The sequence below is a fragment of the Heliangelus exortis genome, chromosome 1, assembly GCF_036169615.1.
Source record: "Heliangelus exortis chromosome 1, bHelExo1.hap1, whole genome shotgun sequence".
Lineage (NCBI taxonomy): Eukaryota > Metazoa > Chordata > Aves > Apodiformes > Trochilidae > Heliangelus > Heliangelus exortis.
Window position 1 is genome coordinate 15,505,592 of NC_092422.1, and position 20,332 is coordinate 15,525,923.

Below are 20,332 nucleotides of genomic sequence, written 5' to 3' on the forward strand. Positions count from 1 at the left end.
GAGGTTGTGGAGTCTCCTTCTCTGGAGACTTTCAAAATCCAGCTGGATGAATTCCTGTGACCTACAGTAGGTAATCCAGTTCTGGCAAGGGATTGGACTTGGTATCTTCTAAGTGTCCTTCCAACCCCTAATATCCTGGGATTCTGTGTAATTCTGGGATTCTGTGACTTGAGCACTGAATTCGTTCAGCACATAGCAGCAGATTTTTTACATAGTACAACAGTGCTGATAACAAATACTGATAATTTAATATTTTGTTGCATTTTGGTTTACAATTTGGTGTTCTAGCATTACTACATCATCACCAACTTCTCTACTATCTTCCTTTTTTAGAGCAACAGTCTAAATTTTCAAATTGCTGGAAGATAAGCCCAGACATGATGATCATGTAAGGTGAAACTTTGGACATCCCGAAACAAATAATCCCTTCCTACTGAATTTCAATGATTAAAAGGAAGTGAAAAAAAAATGTAGCCCCCTTTTTGATACAACCTGGAATATGTAAAAAGTGAGAAAATCTGATTCACATTATGCTGGCTAGGTCTTGTTAAGAATGCTCTCCAAAGCCAGGTTACCCAAATTTTTCTTGTTATGGTACAGTTTGACCAGCAGCAGTCAGGTAGATGTGAGACACAGACAAATAGAAGCTGTCTTCTCTGAGCTACAATGTACTGGGAGTCAGATAAGGGGCAGCATAAAAACATAGATTTCTAGCAAATTTCAAATATAATCCCCCAACCTGTCTTTCAGAACGCACTTTTTACCAGCAATGCAATGAAAAGAAAACAGAATCCTAGAATTTTAGAATGCTTTGAGTTAGAAGGATTTTTATGGGCCATCTGGACCAACAACCCTGCAATGAGCAAGGACATCTTCAGTTAGATTGGGTTGTTGAACAATGACACCAAATCAATTGTCTCACAGAAAAGATGCCATATCACTCTGATAAAAAACCCAACAGAATTGGGACTGGCATAACGAAAGGGACCCTTGCTTCAGCATACCAAGAAAAATTTTGTCCACTACTGGTCCCACAAACACTCAATACCTAGATTTCCAACTGTATTTATGTATACTATGGAACTGTCTAGCTCCAAATTTTGCTCTCAGGGACACAAACTCATGAAACACCATAACCCTGAATGGAATCACAGCCCCAAACTGTGTCTGTGAAATATGAAGATCTCTCTTCTGACAAAGTATGGGCTGCACTTTCAGAATACCTCAGAGGCATTCTCAGGTTGTAGAACATCCCTATATATGAATTGTTCAAGTCCTTGGTTGCATTATGCTAGAATCACTCACCTTTATTTCTATAAAATTAACACCAAACTGCATAAGTTTTCAAAACCAGAACAAACTTGGTGAACAAATTGTGTTCCCATTATAGGTGTGTCCCAGTGTGTCCCATGTGTCCCAGTATAGGTTGGGGGCTGACCTGCTGGAGAGCAGTGTAGGTGAAAGAGACCTGGGGGTCCTGGTAGACAAGAAGATGACCATGAGCCAGCAATGTGCCCTTGTGGCCAAGAAGGCCAATGGCACCCTGGGGTGCATTAGAAAGGGTGTGGTTAGTAGGTCAAGAGAGGTTCTCCTCCCCCTCTATTCTGCATTGGTGAGGCCGCACCTGGAGTATTGTGTCCAGTTCTGGGCCCCTCAGTTCAAGAAGGACAGGGAAGTGCTTGAAAGAGTCCAGCGCAGAGCTACTAAGATGATTAAGGGAGTGGAACATCTCCCTTATGAGGAAAGGCTGAGGGAGCTGGGTCTCTTTAGTTTGGAGAAAAGGAGACTGAGAGGTGACCTCATCAATGTTTTCAAATATGTAAGGGGTGAGTGTCAGGGAGATGGAGTTAGGCTTTTCTCAATGGTGACCAGTGATAGGACAAGGGATAATGGGTGTAAATTGGAGCATAGGAGGTTCAAGTTGAATATCAGAAAAAATTTTTTTACTGTAAGGGTGACAGAGCCCTGGAACAGGCTGCCCAGGGGGGTTGTGGAGTCTCCTTCACTGGAGACATTCAAAACCCGCCTGGACACGTTCCTATGTGATGTACTCTAGGGGGCCCTGCTCTGGCAGGGGGGGTTGGACTAGATGATCTTTCGAGGTCCCTTCCAACCCCTAGGATTCTCTGATTCTATGATTTTCAAACAATGCCTCAGAGCATTTCTCCTGTCCCACAGAAGAAGACCAGGAATCAAAGCCACACAAGCATTGCACCTGGAAGGTCCCAAGGACAATTTGTATTCAGGTGACATCAAGTTCCAAACAGCAGTTTCCTATGTATTTACCGAGTTCTTTTTATTTAAACGAAGGCATTTTCCATACCCAATAGTAGGGTATAGGTTAGGCCGTGTTTCTCTTGAAATTTACCAGACAAGTGTATGAATCTGCTTCTGTGCACCTTATGATCCAAATGCTATTCAGTTCTTCTGTCTCTTGTTCAATTAGCTACATTTGTTCCGTTCTGTAAAGCTGATCTTAAGGGAATGGGCTTTTTTATTCACAAGCTTTAATTCCTTTGAAATTTTAACTTTTGACTGATTTATACTTTAGCATATCAGACACTTCAATTCTTGAATGGAGGAATTCTATTGAAAACTTCAGGTTACATATGCATGGGGGAAAAGTAAATATTGATATTTCTTGTTCTGTATAAGAATAAAAAAACCCAACAACAAACAAACAACTAAAAAACAAACAACAAAAAGAAAAGCAGTATTATTTGAGCAACTGCATATTTACCACAGAGAAACAGTTTCAAATCAGAGCAAAACTGCACTTCAGAAAATTATTTCAGATACAGAATGTCAGAAAAAGGGTCAGATTGAGATCTCCTGTCAAAAAAATGTGAGTACATCAGTAGTAATCCAACCAGAAGAAATTCTAATAGCCAAGCTGTCAAATTTGAATAAGGAAAAGGCTTTTTCATTTAGGAAATGTTCCTCCTAACCAGATTTAATCAAGCTTTCTCTCCGTGTAATTTCTTCAAAAAGCTTAAGGAAACGCTTTGTCATTTTCAATCTTTTTTTTCTTACATTAAGAAAATGTTCCTATCCTGTGTCTCTTTACAGTGCTAAATAAGAAATTTTGTCTTCAAGAAAGCATAAAAACTCTTTGAAACCTTGGCCTTGCTGGCAAAATTGAAGACTTTCTTCTGAGCCAATGGGAATGTCCCAGAATGTGCTTCTTTTCATAAACTGTGTGCAGCAGGTAGAACCCAAATCCTCAGACTAAAGCTTTAATAGTGCATAAAATTATGGTGCTATGGGAGACATGCCCCACTTCTTCTGCAAACAAAATATTTAGGCAGAAATGGTTGGCCCTCCTGTTGTGCTACCTTGCCTCCACTGCCTGACTTCTTTGCATGTTCTGATGGCAAATGAAAGACTGACAGCTGCATGCAACACCTCTTTCCAGTTGTCCTGGTGGCCTGCCAGCCTTCTGTTGTAGTTCATGTATCGAAGACAGAGCATGTTACAAGATCAAGCTCATAACAGGCAGAAATAAAAACAGTTCAGAAAAGCTAAGAGGACTTACTGGTATGTGGTTGGACTGACATTGATGCGGCGGGGGTGACTTCCTGACTCAAACTTGCTTGCAAGGGTGACGTTGTTCCCAAAGAGGCAGTAACGCGGCATTCGTACACCGACAACTCCAGCCAGCACTGATCCTGAGTGGATGCCTATCCTCATCTGGGGAAACAGGAGATCCATGTCAGTCTGTCTCCCTTGGGCTGCCCACAGTAATATCATTAGCATTTATTTAAAAGGTAGCCACAGCAAACTTTTCAAAGAAAGAAAAAACAAAGAAAGAACAAAGTGGAAGAAAATAGGCTCTCGCAATCTTCTAGCTTAAATCGGATGCAGTAAAAAAAAAAACCAACAAAAACCAAAAAACAAAAAAGCCACAAAAAACCCTAACCAAAACAAACCAAAACAAAAAGCAACCAACCAAACAAAACCCCAAAACCATCTTTTTATTAAAACTGTTTTCATCTGTGCATGTTTGGTGGAGACCACAACAGCTAAATCAGGAATCATGAACAGAATAGGGATGACCAAGATTTACTCCCCAAGATTTACTCCCATAGCAGCCATCTAATTACACAAGCAGATATATCATAGTGGGTTATTTTTGTCACTACTTCTAATGCAGGCTTTAACGTAAGACTTGAATTTTCTCAAACTGGTAGTAAGAATAGCAAAGTTCCTCAGGGTCTAAGGTATTTCTCACTTTGTCAGACTGAGATATTGCAACAGTGATGGTGCTGATGATTAAGGCACAAATGACTGCAAAAATATCTTGTATTCCCCTTCAAGATAAAAAGGAATAAGTCCCCAGCAAATTAAAAGAAAACCATGTGGCTATTCCAGAAATCAGCCCTTATAATTGTCTGAGATACGGTGATTATGTTGATCTCTAAAGCTTGGAGTCACAGTCCAAGCTTGTTTCAGTGTGAATAATCAGAGATTTACTCTGCATAAATTGTAACAACCAATTGTGTTTGCCAAGAAAGTAATTTTTACAAATTGCAAAGTCTTTTTCTCTTGTTAATTTTATAACATTAAAAAATGAAAAGAAGATATTTATATCTTTTGATGATATTCTGACTCATAGCAATGGGACTGCTGCAAAACATGAGATAATGTGAAGAAAATTAATAGCAACTACTAACACAGAGGGTCTCATGGGGTCTGAATAAGTAACTAACAATGCACTTCATATGACTTTTGACTTATTCTCAGTTATCACACTATGATTTTTGTCTGAAAATCCTTCTTTTTTAATAACACAATACATATTTATTGAAATGCAAATAAAAAAATCATTGCTAGCATTTCTGATGTTAAGACAAATGTCAGCATTTTATATTCTTGGTGTAAATGGAGCTCTGTGAACCTGTGGGATGCCACATTATTTCACTGCCTATAGTTCTTATCATGTATCCAAGGCTTTTACCAGGCAGCTAAGCAGCATTTTAATTTTTTTCCTCTTATAAGTCACAGATAATGGGTATAGCATTGTATCTGCTTTACAGTAAGCTCATGCACAACCTAAGAACTGTTCTGCATTCAGTGTGATACTACTAACCATATTCCTACAGGCAACATAAAACCTTCCATTTTCACAAAAATGCTGTTAATTGCAGAATGGGTTTAAAAAAAATAAAAATCAGTGAATAAATAGCCCTGGAATTCAATTGTGTCTTCAAATCTTTACTAGTGTTTAGAAGGCAGCTACTGAAATACTTCAAATACTCTATTCCATTCGGCTGGGAAGCACCCACAAACTTACTTTGCCTGTAAACATCTACACAAACTCATCATATCCACACTGTTTTGGTCCTATTCAGGGGCATGAAGATTTCCTGCTTTTGCCACAACATACATTAAAACTCCATTGTTCATTTTCAGTGAAAAAAGTCCTCAGGCACTCAAGAGGAGAGCTGCATGGTATTGATGCCAGAACCTGCCCTCAGCAAAAGACGAGAAGCAGACAGTCTTGTTCAAGCATCAGCAAGTATGCTGTCATTCATTAAATAATAAAGAACTTATTTACAATGTCCTGGTTTGGTGAGTAAAAGGACTTAGGGATCCCAATGGATGAAAATCTCAACATGAGCCAGCAATGTGTGCTTGCAGCCCAGAAAGGCAGCTACATCCTAGGTTTGACTCAAAAGAAGCATGGCCAGCAGGTCAAGTGAAGTGATTCTCTTCCTCTGCTCCTCTCCTGTGAGACCCCACATGTGACTATTTCTGGGGCCCTCCACACAAGAAGGAGGACATGAAGTCCAGAAGAGGTCCACAAAGATGATCGAGAGGGGTAGAGGACATCTCTGAAGACAAGCTGAGAGAGGGGGTGGTTGGCCTTTTAGTACTTGAACAGGGCCTACAGGAAAGCTGGGGAGGGACTTCCTAACAAGGCATGGAGCAATAGGACAAGGGGGAACAGTATCAAACTGAAAGAGGGTAGATATACATTTAATATTAGGAGGAAATTTTTTCCTCTATGGATGGTGAGACAGTGGAACAGGTTGTCCAGAGGAGTTGTGTCTCCCCCCTCCCTGGAAGAATTCAAGGCCAGGTTGGATGGGGCTTTGAGCAATGTATTCTAGAGGAAAGTGGCAGGAGTGGTACTAGATTGTGTTAAGGTCTCTTCCAACCTAAACAGTATATGATTCTGTCTTCTGTGAACTCCTTGACTTCCAAAAGGAGTAAAACAAAAGAAGAAAGAAAACATCTTTTCCATTCAATATAGTGTGCACCTAAAGAGATTTGAAAAAATTAAAAAACTCCTTATTTAGCTGTGTACATAAGATTCTGTGTGCTCTAATATCTGTGATATATATGATCCTCCAGGAAAAAAGGTACATACACTTACGCAGGTTAAACTACATAGAGCTACTAATGAAACTGTCAAAACCTGAAGTTTTCATTGAATGCACGAAACTTAATGTAGTTTTTCTCATTAAACCATCCAAACAAATGCCCAAAACAAGAAAAAGTTACAGCAAAAATGGCTTGCAATAAAGCTCCACTTACGCTTCATTGTATGGTTCTCTACAGGGAAAAGCCTGAAACCCCAATGCTGTGCCACAAAGTATTCTTTAGTGTGTGTTCTTCTAACAATAACCATTATATTGGTCAAATATTACTTTTTAGTGAAATATGCTTTTCATTAAAATGTCTTTTCAAGGTTTTATTTTATCTGCAGTTAAGTTACTCTGTTTTTTTTCCCCCAGTAAATTGAAAAGTGTTGTGTTAAATGTTTAAGTCTTTTTTGTTTTTACAAAGAAAAACTGTGATCAGATTATCAGCAACAAGGTACTTATTGTGTAACATCAACCTCTCACATTAACTTTTCATCTAAAGAAAAATCTGCCTAGGGAACTTGACTTAGAGCACTAATAACAAATATACATGTATTTTTTTAGTTTCCAAGTTATTGTATATGTTCATATTGTATATGAACTCTCATCAGTGAGTTCCCAGAAGAGTTCCAATTAAATAGTAATAATAACATATAAAATACCAACTAGGTGGCCACATCGGATGCATTACTTTTCTATCAAAAACTATATTTATTAATTTATGTCCTTTAATTATATGTGTAATATATATAATATATAACACATAACATATATAACATATATTAACTAGTCAGTATTTAAATGGAGCATTTTTATAATAAAATGGCTGCTCTTCATCTGTGCAGACTGTTCTTTTATCTGCCCTTAGTTATTTTGGTAATGATAAAGAGGCAGCATATAACTAAGACCACAAGTTCAGAGCCATTATACATACAGAGGGAAAGACAATGCTTTGGAAGCTATCACAAAGAGAAGATAGATGGAGGGGGAAGAAAAAAACCAACACCAAGAAAGAAACAAAACACCCTACCTCATAGGGAACAATGAAAGGATGGACCAAGGCAAAAGATTTTTCTAGAGGAAAATACGGGAAGGCACAACAGGGAATGGAACATGAACAGATGTGAAAAAGAGCAAGAGACCTGTGAGATGCCTTTCAGATAAAGAGGAAAAATTTGAACTGGCTGCAAAAGAAAGATTTATGGTGGAAAATGACAGGGAGAAGAGAGTTTAATTAATTTGATCTTTGCAGCAGCTGTGCCAATAGTGAGGTGGACAAAAGCTTATGTGAGTGTCAGAGGCATAAAAGACAAGCAGCCTGCATTGATTGATGGAGGACAAGAGAAAAGCCATAGATATGTGGAAAAGAAAAGAACCTTCCAACCATTAAAGAAATAAAAAAGGTAGCAGAATTTAGATATTGCCCACATGATAAGGCATAGGGAGCAGGCTAATACCTGAGTGACAAGAAGGTTAGTTGGTTTGTATAATAGTGAGAGATCAAGAAGATGCCTAAGGAAAGATAATGAGTACTGAGGCTAAGGTCATCATCTTCTGATGGGGAAATGTGCATAGAGAGCTACCAGTTAGATCTGGTAACCCAGAATGGACTAAGAAAGAAAAGAACAAACAGAAACAGGGATGTTCAATATTTTAATTTTTTTTCTGAACTGAACATTCTGTTAATGTGTTTTTCTGACATACTGAATCTTTGAAGAGTTGTTACTTCCCACCTCCTCATTGCAAAAGCAGGATTTATCTTTCTTATTGGAAAAAAATCCCGGAGTTTGTTTTATGTAGTTTGCTTTGCTTTGCTTTCATCTGCTGTGCAGTTTCCATCACTTCCAATAGTCCCAATGCCTTCCTAGGCACCATACCTAAAACTGTATTCTTCCTTCAAAATTTTACCTGAGATGAAAGTAAATACAACATCGAAAACTCACAACCCATCTACACTCGTGTTATGATGAAGAGACACAAATATTTTAGAAAGAGTAAAGCAATGCAAGGGCATACATAGAGTAAATTTCATAACTTCTAATTTATTCCTTAATAGCTTTTTCTGTTAGTTTGCACCTTCACAATAAGCAAATCCAGTTACTTGCTTTATGTTCAAAGCTTTTTCAAAACTCAAGCTTTTTCTCTTTTGATACCCTGCTGACAAAGGCTTTCACCTTTACCTCTTCTCCTTTCTCTCTCCTCCTTTCCCCATATAACTTTCAAGGAAAAAAGGCTCAGACACTGAGTCTCAAAAACTTGAGACAAGATTTAAAAATACTTCCTTTATTAATTAAACCTCAAACTGATGGTTCAAACTGTAATGATTCCTGAAAGGGACATTAACTGCTTGATTGTTTTATTAATTATTCTTCAAGCTTCCTATGTACATGGTGCTGTGGAAAAGTATTTGATGTCTTGGTTAAGGGCTATTTTAAAAAATAAGGGCTATTTTAAAAAGTATATTCCATGCTTAATTCAGAAGAAGGGATAGGAGACAATCAGAGACAACTTTCCTGACAGAAAGAATTGCATAAGGACATGGCAGTGAAAAATGATTTCTGAGTTGAAATGAAAAGGCTCTTTGTGGATAGTATGGAAAGGCAGAGAAGGAAAAAAAAGAGTTTGTGGATACCTTTAATTTTGTCTGCCAGTGAAGAGAGGCAATGTTGTGACACACATGCAGACCAATTCAAAACAAAGGTACATGTAACCCGTCTTCACATAGGCATAGGGTAAAAGTACATGCTAATTTTCAAAATTCTCTGTCCACAACCAGTAATTTTTGTTCAGGGATGTCCTGAGCCAAAAGAAATCCTTTTTGTAGAGGGAAAGTGTTTGTTGTTCACAGCTCCTCCTCAAATATGAACTATGATAATATTCCATAGGAGTGGTAGCTGTACACATACTTCTGACTGCACACAGAGAGAAGGACCTTAACAAACAGTTCTCACACTCTGAAATTCATACTCCCATCCTACAAAGAGAAGGATCAGATTGTCTCACAGGTTGATTGCATCCAGAAGGACTCGATATTCATTTTCACAGAACTGCCTTACACAAACCCCAAGCTGAAGAAGTGGGGGATGACTGGGAAGTAGGTGACACAGTTTGGAAAGTAACCACAGGCAGAAGCACTCCCCCACTCAGGTGGCATTTCAAGCCTTAATACCATGGTTGACTGGCAGAGTCCCCAGACACCATGCTGAGCTGGTAGCAGGGCTGGTACAGGCAGCAGCTCTATATTTCTAGGCACGTGGATATGCCAAGTGATACATTGTGCTTAGGTAAGGACCTTCTCCCTTCTGTTGTTGTAATCCCCTTCAGAAAGCAGAAGGTCATCTCTTGCAGATCATCTTAGCTCTTAGACCATGATGCGCCACCAGATCTTTTGAAACAGAATGTGCCCAACTCTGTGAGACGTTATCTGCTTTAATATTTTGAAGCAGCTTCTACAACAGTCCTATCTCTGAATATCAACATATGCCTTACACAGGGACATTTATTTGCAAAATGTATTAGTGCAAAATAGATTCTACGGAGCTCAGAGATCTAAAATCAGAGCCACACACTGGTGAGTCAATGTGCCTTTCTGCTCCTGCAAAGAACTGCAAGTTGACAGGACTGACAGCTATGTCCTGACATATGCTTTAGCGTGTGGGTTATCTTTATTCTTAGATAGATTTATAAGTATCATAGTGTCTTTATGGAAAAGGGACATATGACAGTACAGCTCACTACAGAATTGTTGCCAAGGAACAGACCTGCTTAGAGGAAAATTTAGATCACTTTGAATTTCACAAGGTGCTCCATAGAACCAAACTACGGGATATATTTCCCCCATATTTAAACAACATTTGGAGGAATGAACACTTTGCTTTTCTCTCATGAAAACTTCCTAGATCTCTTACTCATGTACTTAAGCTTATTCAGCTTGTCTGAAGAAGAAGACAGAAAATTATACAAGAATAATGAAAAATAACATAATAAACTAACAAAAATTTAATTCCTCATGATCAGTAAATAAATTTCTAATAATTAGTGGATAAAGAATCGTGGTTTGTGTAATAGGCATAAAATTAAGTCATACCAGAATGATGCACATTACATATGTACATCCGTGGACTATGGTCTTGGCATAGTCACCTCTACTGAATATTTCTCCACAAAAACACAAACTTGAACCTCTGCAAGTCTTCATCAGCATTATGAAGTAGAATTAATGAAGCAAAAGTCAAAGCTAAGACTCAGATTTACTTGGAGGGCTCATTAGTTCTAGCACCACAGGAAAGTTTATACTGGGGCAGTGTTTTGGGGGCCAAATCCTGTCTTGAGTCCTCATTTGAATTTGCTATGGCATTACTCAGGGTCTAGATTAAAATAGTGTGTAGATCATCTGTAAGAAAATATCTGAAATCAAATTTTTTACTAAGGGAGATTGGGTATAAACCAAGTAAATGAGAATGCCTAGAGTGGCTGAACAGAAGAAGTAATATATCCTTCCCCTAAGATTACAAAGAAGAGACATTAATTTTAATGTGCTGCTTCACATGCTGCTTCTCTCTCACCAATAAAACGCTGCATTTTGTTGCTGATACAGCATTTAATAAACTTTTTTTTAAATTGTTTTCTTTGAATAGTAATTTTCACTGCAGGAATTTAATTACTATGTGAATCTGTGTTCAGGCACTTAGAAAAGAGCTAATCATTCAAGCAAGCCCACATAGCAGTGGAAGTTTTTTACCAGCCACCTCTCCACTGACATCCAAAAAAGAAAAAAAAGTAATCAGAAAGTTCAGTTTGATCCTTAGTGTAGGAGGACATCTTTGTCTCATGGTGCCATCATATGACATATACTGAATGGATTTTGTGACGCTTTAATAATGACTAATGACACATGCACAAAATATTTAGGTGGGAAAAAATGTGTATGCTAAAAAAAAGTTGGGCATAAGGGCTTTTAACCTTAAGAAACGGTCTTCGATACTTTTGCTAATTTAGTCATTTGAGATAGATGTCATCTAATTTCAACCACCTAAAAGTTAGGCAGCTCATTTAAGCTAGATTTCTAGACTCCTTTTAAACAAAGGAGATAACAAACTTCACAGTTGCAGTTCCAAAATTGGTACCTGAAAAAGGCTGGAACAAACACTCCTGAAGGTGTCCAACTGTCTTGGTGGAACAGAGAGGGATGTTTAGCAGTAAGTGTAGCCTGGACACCTCATGCACAGAATTCTGAAGTTAAGTGAGATTAATACAATCCCCAGAGAGGGAAAGTTTACACATTTTCATCTTTAATAAATTGATCCATGCTCCTCCTATACATACATCATCAAAGAAACAAGTGTTGATGGACAAGACCCCATCAGAATATAATTTTATTTGTAGAAGAGCTGAAATGTCTTCAGATACTTTAAAATAATGGCCTTTGGATCTAGCCTGCAATCTTTGAAACTGCAAAATGAAATGAAAGTTCATCCACAGTTCATCTGCTGTGGGAAGAGCTTGTAACTAATCGAAAGGTTCTACTGCACAACAGCCCTAAAAGCTATAGTAACCATTAATGTAGAAGAATCTTTCAGTTTTACTATTAGAAGCAATATCTAGTCTAAGCCCTCACTTTAGCTATAACTGGGAAGAGGTTTATTACCACTCCTTACTGGCTGTCGTTCTTCACTGTCACAGTGCTTCAGATTTATGCAGGAAAAGTTAATTTTCTTCTCAGGAGAATCAAAACACATATTTGCATATAATGACTTCTTTTAAGGTTTTCAGACAGGCAAATCCACTGAGTTCAGAAAAACTACTTCATGCAACAAAGGGAATAAGCATAAAGAGAAAGGGTGCTGTTTCACACTGAACTGAGGATTTTAGCAAAGTATTGACACTCTCATGATTCATGTAGAGTCAGCACTTCAGCAAATCAATCAAACTTTCTTGATGCCACAAAACAACTGTAACAAAAGCCAGCATCAGAACTGAGAGAGTATTCTGCATAGCTTGTTACCTTCCCTGAAAATCTAGGATAAAAATGCAAACTTGTAAAGAAAATGGTTAACGAAGTCAATGAAAAATTACATTGCAACTCATGTAAAATGTAACATTTGTTTTCCTAGACTTAAGCTGCAAATCTGCAAGCAATGCCTGGTTATTATTGCATGGGAGATTTACCATTAATAGAAACGAGATACTATTTCACTAGTTGTCTCAACTGCTTCAGACAAAACTGTTAACCTTTCTGCAATTTTAAGAATATTTAGGATAAATTTGAATGTTCCAGTGTTTTCATGACTAGAAGGATTTCAACCTTATTTTCAAAGCAGTTAAAAAATGAAGACTTGATGATGTCAAGACTACACTAAAATCCAAATAGATGGAGAGAAATTATTCTCAGATGAGGGTGAATCACTTATGGGAAGGAAAGGCTTCTGTGTTGAGTCTAATGACTTTCCTTTACTTCACTCAGTGACCTCTCCCTCTGTGTCTCACACTCATCTACCCCTCAGAGACATATTGATGAAAAAAAAAAAGCATGGGAACACATACATTTGTTTTTAGCTTGTGCAATCTTTAAAAGATCATAATCATGTGATCCTTTTTAATATATCATGTATTTTGCAAATGCAAAAATAAAAACATCTTAATATGCTTAGTTGAGATGATCTCTGTCCATCTTCACAAGCTTTTGTCAACTACTTTATTTTTCTACAAGCCATAAAAATACACACACACAAATGAAAGCATATTTGTACTTTTATTACTGTGAGAAAGAACAAAAAAATACGAAATGTTTTAAGCCTCAATTATCCTTGCATGTTCTTTTGAAAATCACTAGACAAATTAAATACTCATTTAGTTTTGGATGCAATAGCAGATGATACCATGGCATATTGTAACTTCATAGTTTGTCACTGCTGCCCAGTCAACCTTTAATGCCACTAATTGGCTGAATTTGGCAGCTGAAGGACACAGATGCCTGGCCCTGGCATTTGCTTCTCCAGTGCTATCATAACCTGCTTCTTTCCTGCTGTTGCTCTTGTCTGATGGTGCTTTATTTGGAACTTTTCCAGTCAACTTCTTCACCCAAAGCTATCCCTCTGGGCTCAACTTTTGTACCTGAAAAATCTGTTTCTTTTAGTCCTATTCCTCACTCCTTTCCTCCCAAATACATGGGAGGAAAGAGTGCCTTTATTCTCTGATGCCTTATATTTTTCATGCCCCACATAAATGTCATCTGTGTAATGGAAAAACAGGAGTAAACCATACAAATTCTTCTTCCACAAAGAGCACCCAACTCAACAATCCTTCTCCCTTAAATTGCTAAACAAACAAACAAAAAACCATATCTGTCTTTAAAAATAAATTTTTATCCAATGATATATATCCAAATCAATGTGAGAAATGTAGAAAGAAGCAGCAACCATTTGAATCATCTGAAACAAAGTGTTCTCCTCACACTAGGAAAACAGAGGAAAAAAAGAATTAATGGAAATTGATCTTTATATTAATGGTTTTTTTTAAAATGAACATTAAAATTGCTCTCATTAATATGGAGTTTTTCTACAAGGTATTTATTTAGAAGGTCATCTACTGAGAGCATGCAGCCAAGACGAGCAAACAATTAGCTACCAATCTTTACTAATAAAATAATAGTTCTTTTAAAATCAATAAACAACAGAGATGACAATGGAAAGCTAAATATAGCTATCACTTTCCACAGGAGAAAAAAAGGAAGGTAATTATTCTTAATAGTATTGCTTCAAAGTCTATTTTTTAGTCCTAATAAATTAAGGAAAAGCAGCTGGACAAAAATAAATCATTAGATATTTCAGACTCTGGTTGTGGTTTTGTGAAGATTAAATCATGTCAATTTAATCCCTTCTATTTGTATTTAGTTTGAGTTGAAATTAAGTGGATAAATGAAATAAAGTGCATAAAATATGCCTGAACTTCATCCCGTTTGTATTTGAGCCTAATAAACAAAAATAAGTTATGCCAAATTGTATTTACAGTTTTTGTTACTGAGCTGCAATAAGCAACACACATTTGAGGTTAAATGAACACACAAGCTGAATGCATCTAGAAATATACTCCAAACTAAAAACATATAACTCAAGAAAGAAAATTGGAAAATTCCGTGTAAAGCCTCCTGAGTGAAGACCAAAGTGAACTTGAGCTAACAAGCAATCTGGTCACATTAAAAAAAAAGTAACCTGGGGCCATGAACACCATATGACACTCTAAATATTTCCTTGCTACAAGATTCTAGTTCAACTGCACCAAGAATATTAAGTTAAAATCAAGGTACTGTCAACAGGAGTCATTTCTGAAAAGATCAACAATCTGTTCAGATCTGTGAAAAGATTTGTTTAAGGGGAAAAACTAAAAAACTGTAAATAGTCATGGCTTGGCTAAGTATTACTCAATAGAGAGAACAAGATAATAATCTACAATCTACAAATATCTGCAAGGTGTTAATGTTGAAGAGGGAGGTAAGGCAGATGGGGACACAACAACACAATGGGGAAATAATAAAATGGACATGAATGCATAGCTGAATATCCAGCTTTTTGAAGCCTAAACAGACTATACTAATGGCAGGGACAGAATTCTGAGGCAAGTGTGCTAAGATACAACATAAAGGTTTTCTCTTTCAGTCATTAGTAAAATACTTGAAATTACATTGTAAGGAAATGGACAGGAAAATGGAGAGAGTGCTTTAATACCTGAATGTCTTTTTAAATTCTAATATCATACTGCATTTAAGGGCAAGTAATTAGAAAATAGTGATCCGTGTGAAGTTCTCAAATGACTGCTGAAAAACCAGGGAACAAAACCAGAGCTGCCAATGGTGAAAAATGAGATGATATGACAAAACTTGAGGAACAAAGCACTACTGAGATCCCTCCTTCTGCTTTGCAAGGTGTTGGTCACAATGCAGCACACCTGAAGTGTTTCTACACCAACACGTGCAGCATAAGGAGTAAAGATGAGCTTGAAGCCCCAGCTCTGCCACAGAGATTTGGCATTATTGGCATAACCTGGTGGGATGGATGAGTCCTGTGACTGGAGCACCCTCTTGGGTTGGTACAGACTCTTCAGCAGAGACAGACAGGGCAGAAGAGGCAGCCAAGTGGATTTGTACATAATGGAAGGGCTGGAGTGTATGGAGCTCACAGCTGGCAATGGCACAATTGAGAATCTCTGGGTAAGAATTAAGGGACAAACAAATAATGTGGATGTTTTATGTGGATGTTAATGTGGGAATATACTGTAGGCCTCATCAGGATGAGGATTCCAATAACCTATTCTTTGAGGAACTAAGGGACGCTTCTATGTCAACTGCCCTTGTCCTTATGGGGGATTTGACTTGCTAGAAATCAACTGGGAACAGCATACAGCAAGTGCAGCCCAGACCAGAAGATTTCTAAGCCATCTGGATGACAGCTTTATGGAACAGGTCATAAGAGAGTCAACTTAGAAGAATGCCCTCCTTGATCTGCTCCTTGTCAACAGAGAGGATCTCATGAGTGAAGTGGAGATCAGGGGTTGTCTCAGACACAGTGACCATGAGGCAATTGAGTTCAAAATCTCTGTTGACAAGAGGAAAACTGCCAGCAAAACTTCAACACTGGACATGAGAAGAGAACATCTGAGGCTGTTTGGGGAGCTTCTGAGTCAAGTCCCTTGGGAAAATATTTTTGCAGATGCTGGGGTTCATGAGTGTTGGTCAATCTTTAAACATCACCTCCTAAGGGCACAGGAACAGGCAATCCCAAAATTTCTGAAGTCAAGCAGACAAGGTAGAGGACAAGCTTGGCTGAAGACAGACCTGCTTCTACAAATCAGGTGAAAAAGGAGGGTGTATGCCTAGTGGAAGCTACATGAGGTGACATGGGAAGAATACAGAGACATTTATAACCACTGTACAGAGAAAGTTTGAGCACCTAAAGCTCAACTGTCCAGATCTGTGGGGGACAATAAAAATATTTTTTTCAAATACAGTAATGGTAAAAATCAGTGTAGAAACAACATTTACAGGATAAGGACAGTCACCTCACCAACAAGGATATAGACAAAGCAGAGGTATTTAAAGCATTCTTTGCCTCTGTCTTCAACACTGATGATGGACCAAGGGGGTCTCAAAGCCCAGAAGTGGAGGACCATGACTGCAATAAGGATCAACCCTTAACTGACCCTGAACTTGGCTGTGTCATGAGGTGCCTCAACCACAGGGTCACCAGCTGGTCAAAGGAGGTCCCACTCTGCTCTGCCTCACCTCGAGGGTCTGGAAGGGATGACTTCTGGGATGAGAAGTGTCTGAGGTCAATTGGATTGTTCAGTTTGGAGTAAAGGAGGCTGAGGGTGACATCATTGCAGTATAGAGCTTTCTCACGAGGAGAAAAGATGGGAAGATGATTTCTTCACTCCTCTGACTGAAGACAGGACTCAGGGAAATGGGAGGAAGCTGAATCAGAGGAGGTCTAGGCTAGATATCAGGAAAAGGTTTTTCACTCACGGGGCAGTTGAGCGATGGAACAAGTTACCCAGGGAAGCTGTCAGCACCAAGCCTGCTGAGTTCAAGAAACATTTGGATGACTTTTTCAGGCACATGATGTGATTCTGGGGATGCCCTATGTAAGGACAGGAGTTGGACTTGATGATCCTGATGGGTCCCTTCCAACTTGGCAGATTCTGTGATCTCAGATGGGTTTAAGAATCTGGGAGTACAGCAGGGACAGTTGAGTGCTAAAACTTCCTCATATGAACAGGGAATCTCCAGACCTGATACAGGTGAACTTGGGATGACTAAAGGCTGTGCAATCCTAGAAACCATCTGGTCTCCTCTAGTCATCAAGGAAGCTGTCATTAGAGTTCCTGAAACCTGCATTTCTGGAAAATATCTGTGTTGTCATGAAATCCAAATCCTGTTTTGGCAGGTTTTATCAGGAGATAAGATCACATGTTAAGCTAGTTACTAGACATGAAAGTGGAGAGTGAAGCAACTATGTTGAACAAATTTATTTACAATATCATATTAGATTTTTTTTTTAATAGTAACATTATGATCTATGTCTAACAACATATTTTGCAGTATTGAGTACACCCTGCATAGCAGATAAGTGCAGCCTTGACAGTGGAAAAAAGTAAGATGATTTTTTTAGACAGACATCCTTCAGGAATCACTATCAGTTCTGCTAATATACTGCAGTCATACATTGAAGTAGTCACATTATTTTGGCATTGGTCTTCTCCTCATCACAGATGATCACAGTTACAATTCATGTGAGCGACTGTCAAAATAAACCCTTTTGCAGGAAATATTTTGGCAGTGGTACATTCAATATCCATGCTGATGAGAGAGAGGATCACCTCAACCAAGGGCAGCAAAGTAAAATGAACATACTTCCTATGGTGGCTTTATTTCAAAAGCAGAGCCATTTTGAAGCAAATTCCCCAGTTGTGCCCTACAATGTATGGCTATAAAAAGTGGCTTTGTTCTGAATGAACTAGAGCTCTGTTAAATTAAATTTAATGGAAGAAATTAAAGCCATAACTGGAATGAAGAAGTCAAAAAAACCTCCTATGGGCATATCAGGATCCAGATCATTTGTATGCATCCTTTCAGCTCACATACAGTGGAAGCATTCAGCCTGAAGAAAAAAAAAATCAATCTAAGTGAAAACCTCATAATGCATCAAGTGTAGGTATAAGAGTCTCAGCTCACACCCATCAGCCCAATGATCCTTTTCTGGTGCACTGATCTACTTAATGAGCAGGCACACCTATTGGTTCATCAGTGATAGAGTTAACATCAGCCAGCCAAACCTGTGATCACACATTTAAAAATTTTCTATCTAAAATTCTAATCAGCGACTGACATTTTGTAACAATAAATTAATTACTAAGTAAAAATGTTATGGCTGTATTACAAATGTTCAGGACTGAAATGTAAAATGAAACAATGACATCTTTAATTAGAGTGGTAAGGCCCATAAAATGAAGAGATTCATTTATGTAAAAACGCTGCAGGTGAACCTTGAATGAAATTAGTCAAAATACATTTAAGATTTCTCATTGCAAAACTGTTTAATCCCAGAAGCTTCCCACATTAAGGGTTTGGCTTCATACATTTCAAAGCTGTAGCACATTAAATTCCAATTACCTCATAAAAGGTAGGCAGTGAGCATACAAAAGCTACTTGCAACAATAGACTGCATTATGGTGTGTCTCAAAGCTCATTATAAAGCAGCTACTACTGCAGCTGGACTGTATCTGGTAACTCAACAATTTTTCTTCATTTAGTCTAAGAAATTGATCTTTATTTGTAAGCAAAGTCAGAGAGTCCTAATGCACTTCTAACAATCCCTATGGGAAAGATGAATAATGTTCAGACTCCGTGTTCCACAGACACCACTCCCTGTTGCAGAAATGTGGGAAGAGTAATGAAAATGCCCTTACTCTTCGCTGAAGTCTATTTATTACTTTCTATAAAAATAAACAGGGCCTTTCTTTACTTCAGCAACTATCCCAATTAATGTTGCTGAATATTCTATGTGAATTAGAATACAGGGAAGCATGTCTTCTCCTTTAAAGAGTTCAGTTCATTACCTTAAATCTTATGTCTATGCATGAAGAACCTGTTAATAAGCAAGTACCCTTTTGGATCAGTCACAGAAGGAATGCTGCCAAGCACAATTTCTTTGTATTTCTATTTTTTGACAAATGAAGAAAGGCTATTTTTCTAATTGAAGTATCTCTAAAGCTATTACCTGCACTGTAGGTTTCAGTGAGGCATACAGACTGAGCTATGTAAGGGTAAGCTTTTTCAGATCTGATCCAATATAGCCACAGAAGCACAGCACGGCTATTGGATCAGCCCAAGGGACCATGAACACCACTGTCCTGTCTCAAACCATGGCAGCTGTTAGCACATATGAAAAATTATCAGAACAGGACAAGTGGCACCTTCTCAGCTTTCCTTGTTTCCAGCCACTTGTGACTCTGAGCCTTGTGAGAGAAAAATTTATCAGCTTCTGCTGAGCTTCACAGCCTGTGATGTGTGCCATTTCTGAGGAGGTTGTGAGCACTGCTTCTGATCCCAGTCCAGTCCAATAGCATTAAAAATAGAAGGTGCCACCAAATCACATAATTTGGCTGACTGCATTTCCACCCACTTAGCCCTGTGCTAACACTGACAGCTGACAGCATGCTGCAGCAGATCTCCTGGATTACACACAGAGCAGTGTTTGAACCCATTTAATGAATTCCCACTGATTCTAAGGCTGCCAAAAAAAGTATCTGGATCCAAGGCAAGGTAGGACAGCAGAACACAATGCAAACTGGTGAGCAGGCAGTGAGCTGTGGGATGAATAGCATGTCTGGCTTAAAGGAGAAAAGCTATGAAGACGGGAATAGGGACTGTAGCAGGTAAAGGCATGATAAAAGATTAAACAGAGCATTGGTGTGAAGGATGACAATGCCTGTTTATCTGTATTGATCCATGGGGATTTCAAATGCTTTAACTACCAAGTCCAATAATGAATATGTATGGATATGAAGTCCAGAATTTACATTGGGTAAATTAGAATCTTACTCATAGAAAATGCCTAAAAAGTAAGACTCCACTACAAAAAAAAAAAAAAAAACCAAAACAACAAAAAAACAAAGGAACAGGAGACAAGGAGTATGGAAACAGGGGAACAGTGGAAGTTAAGTTTTAATAGGGTAAGACCATAGTGAGACACACCAGCAACAGCCAAAAAGTAGGCCCACCAGTGATGAGCTTATGGGTAAAGGGCCAAGGATGGAGGTGAAATCAGTAGCCCAGCTCAAGTGCATCTACACTAATGAACGTGTAGCACAGGCAACAAACAGGATGAGCTGGAAGCCACTGTGCAGCAGGACAGCCATGACATAGCTGCCATCACAGAAATGTGTGAGATGACTGTCACAATTGGAATGCT

General features: G+C 38.3%; 1 protein-coding gene across 1 annotated transcript in view; it reads right to left on the reverse strand.

Annotated features, from left to right (window-relative positions):
- GUCY1A2 (guanylate cyclase 1 soluble subunit alpha 2) overlaps window positions 1-20,332 on the reverse strand; it is a 147,895-nt gene that overhangs the window by 10,415 nt on the left and 117,148 nt on the right. The window contains exon 7 of the mRNA XM_071734684.1: window positions 3,536-3,690. Coding sequence (XP_071590785.1) covers window positions 3,536-3,690 — 155 coding nt within the window. The remainder of the gene's footprint in view (window positions 1-3,535; window positions 3,691-20,332) is intronic.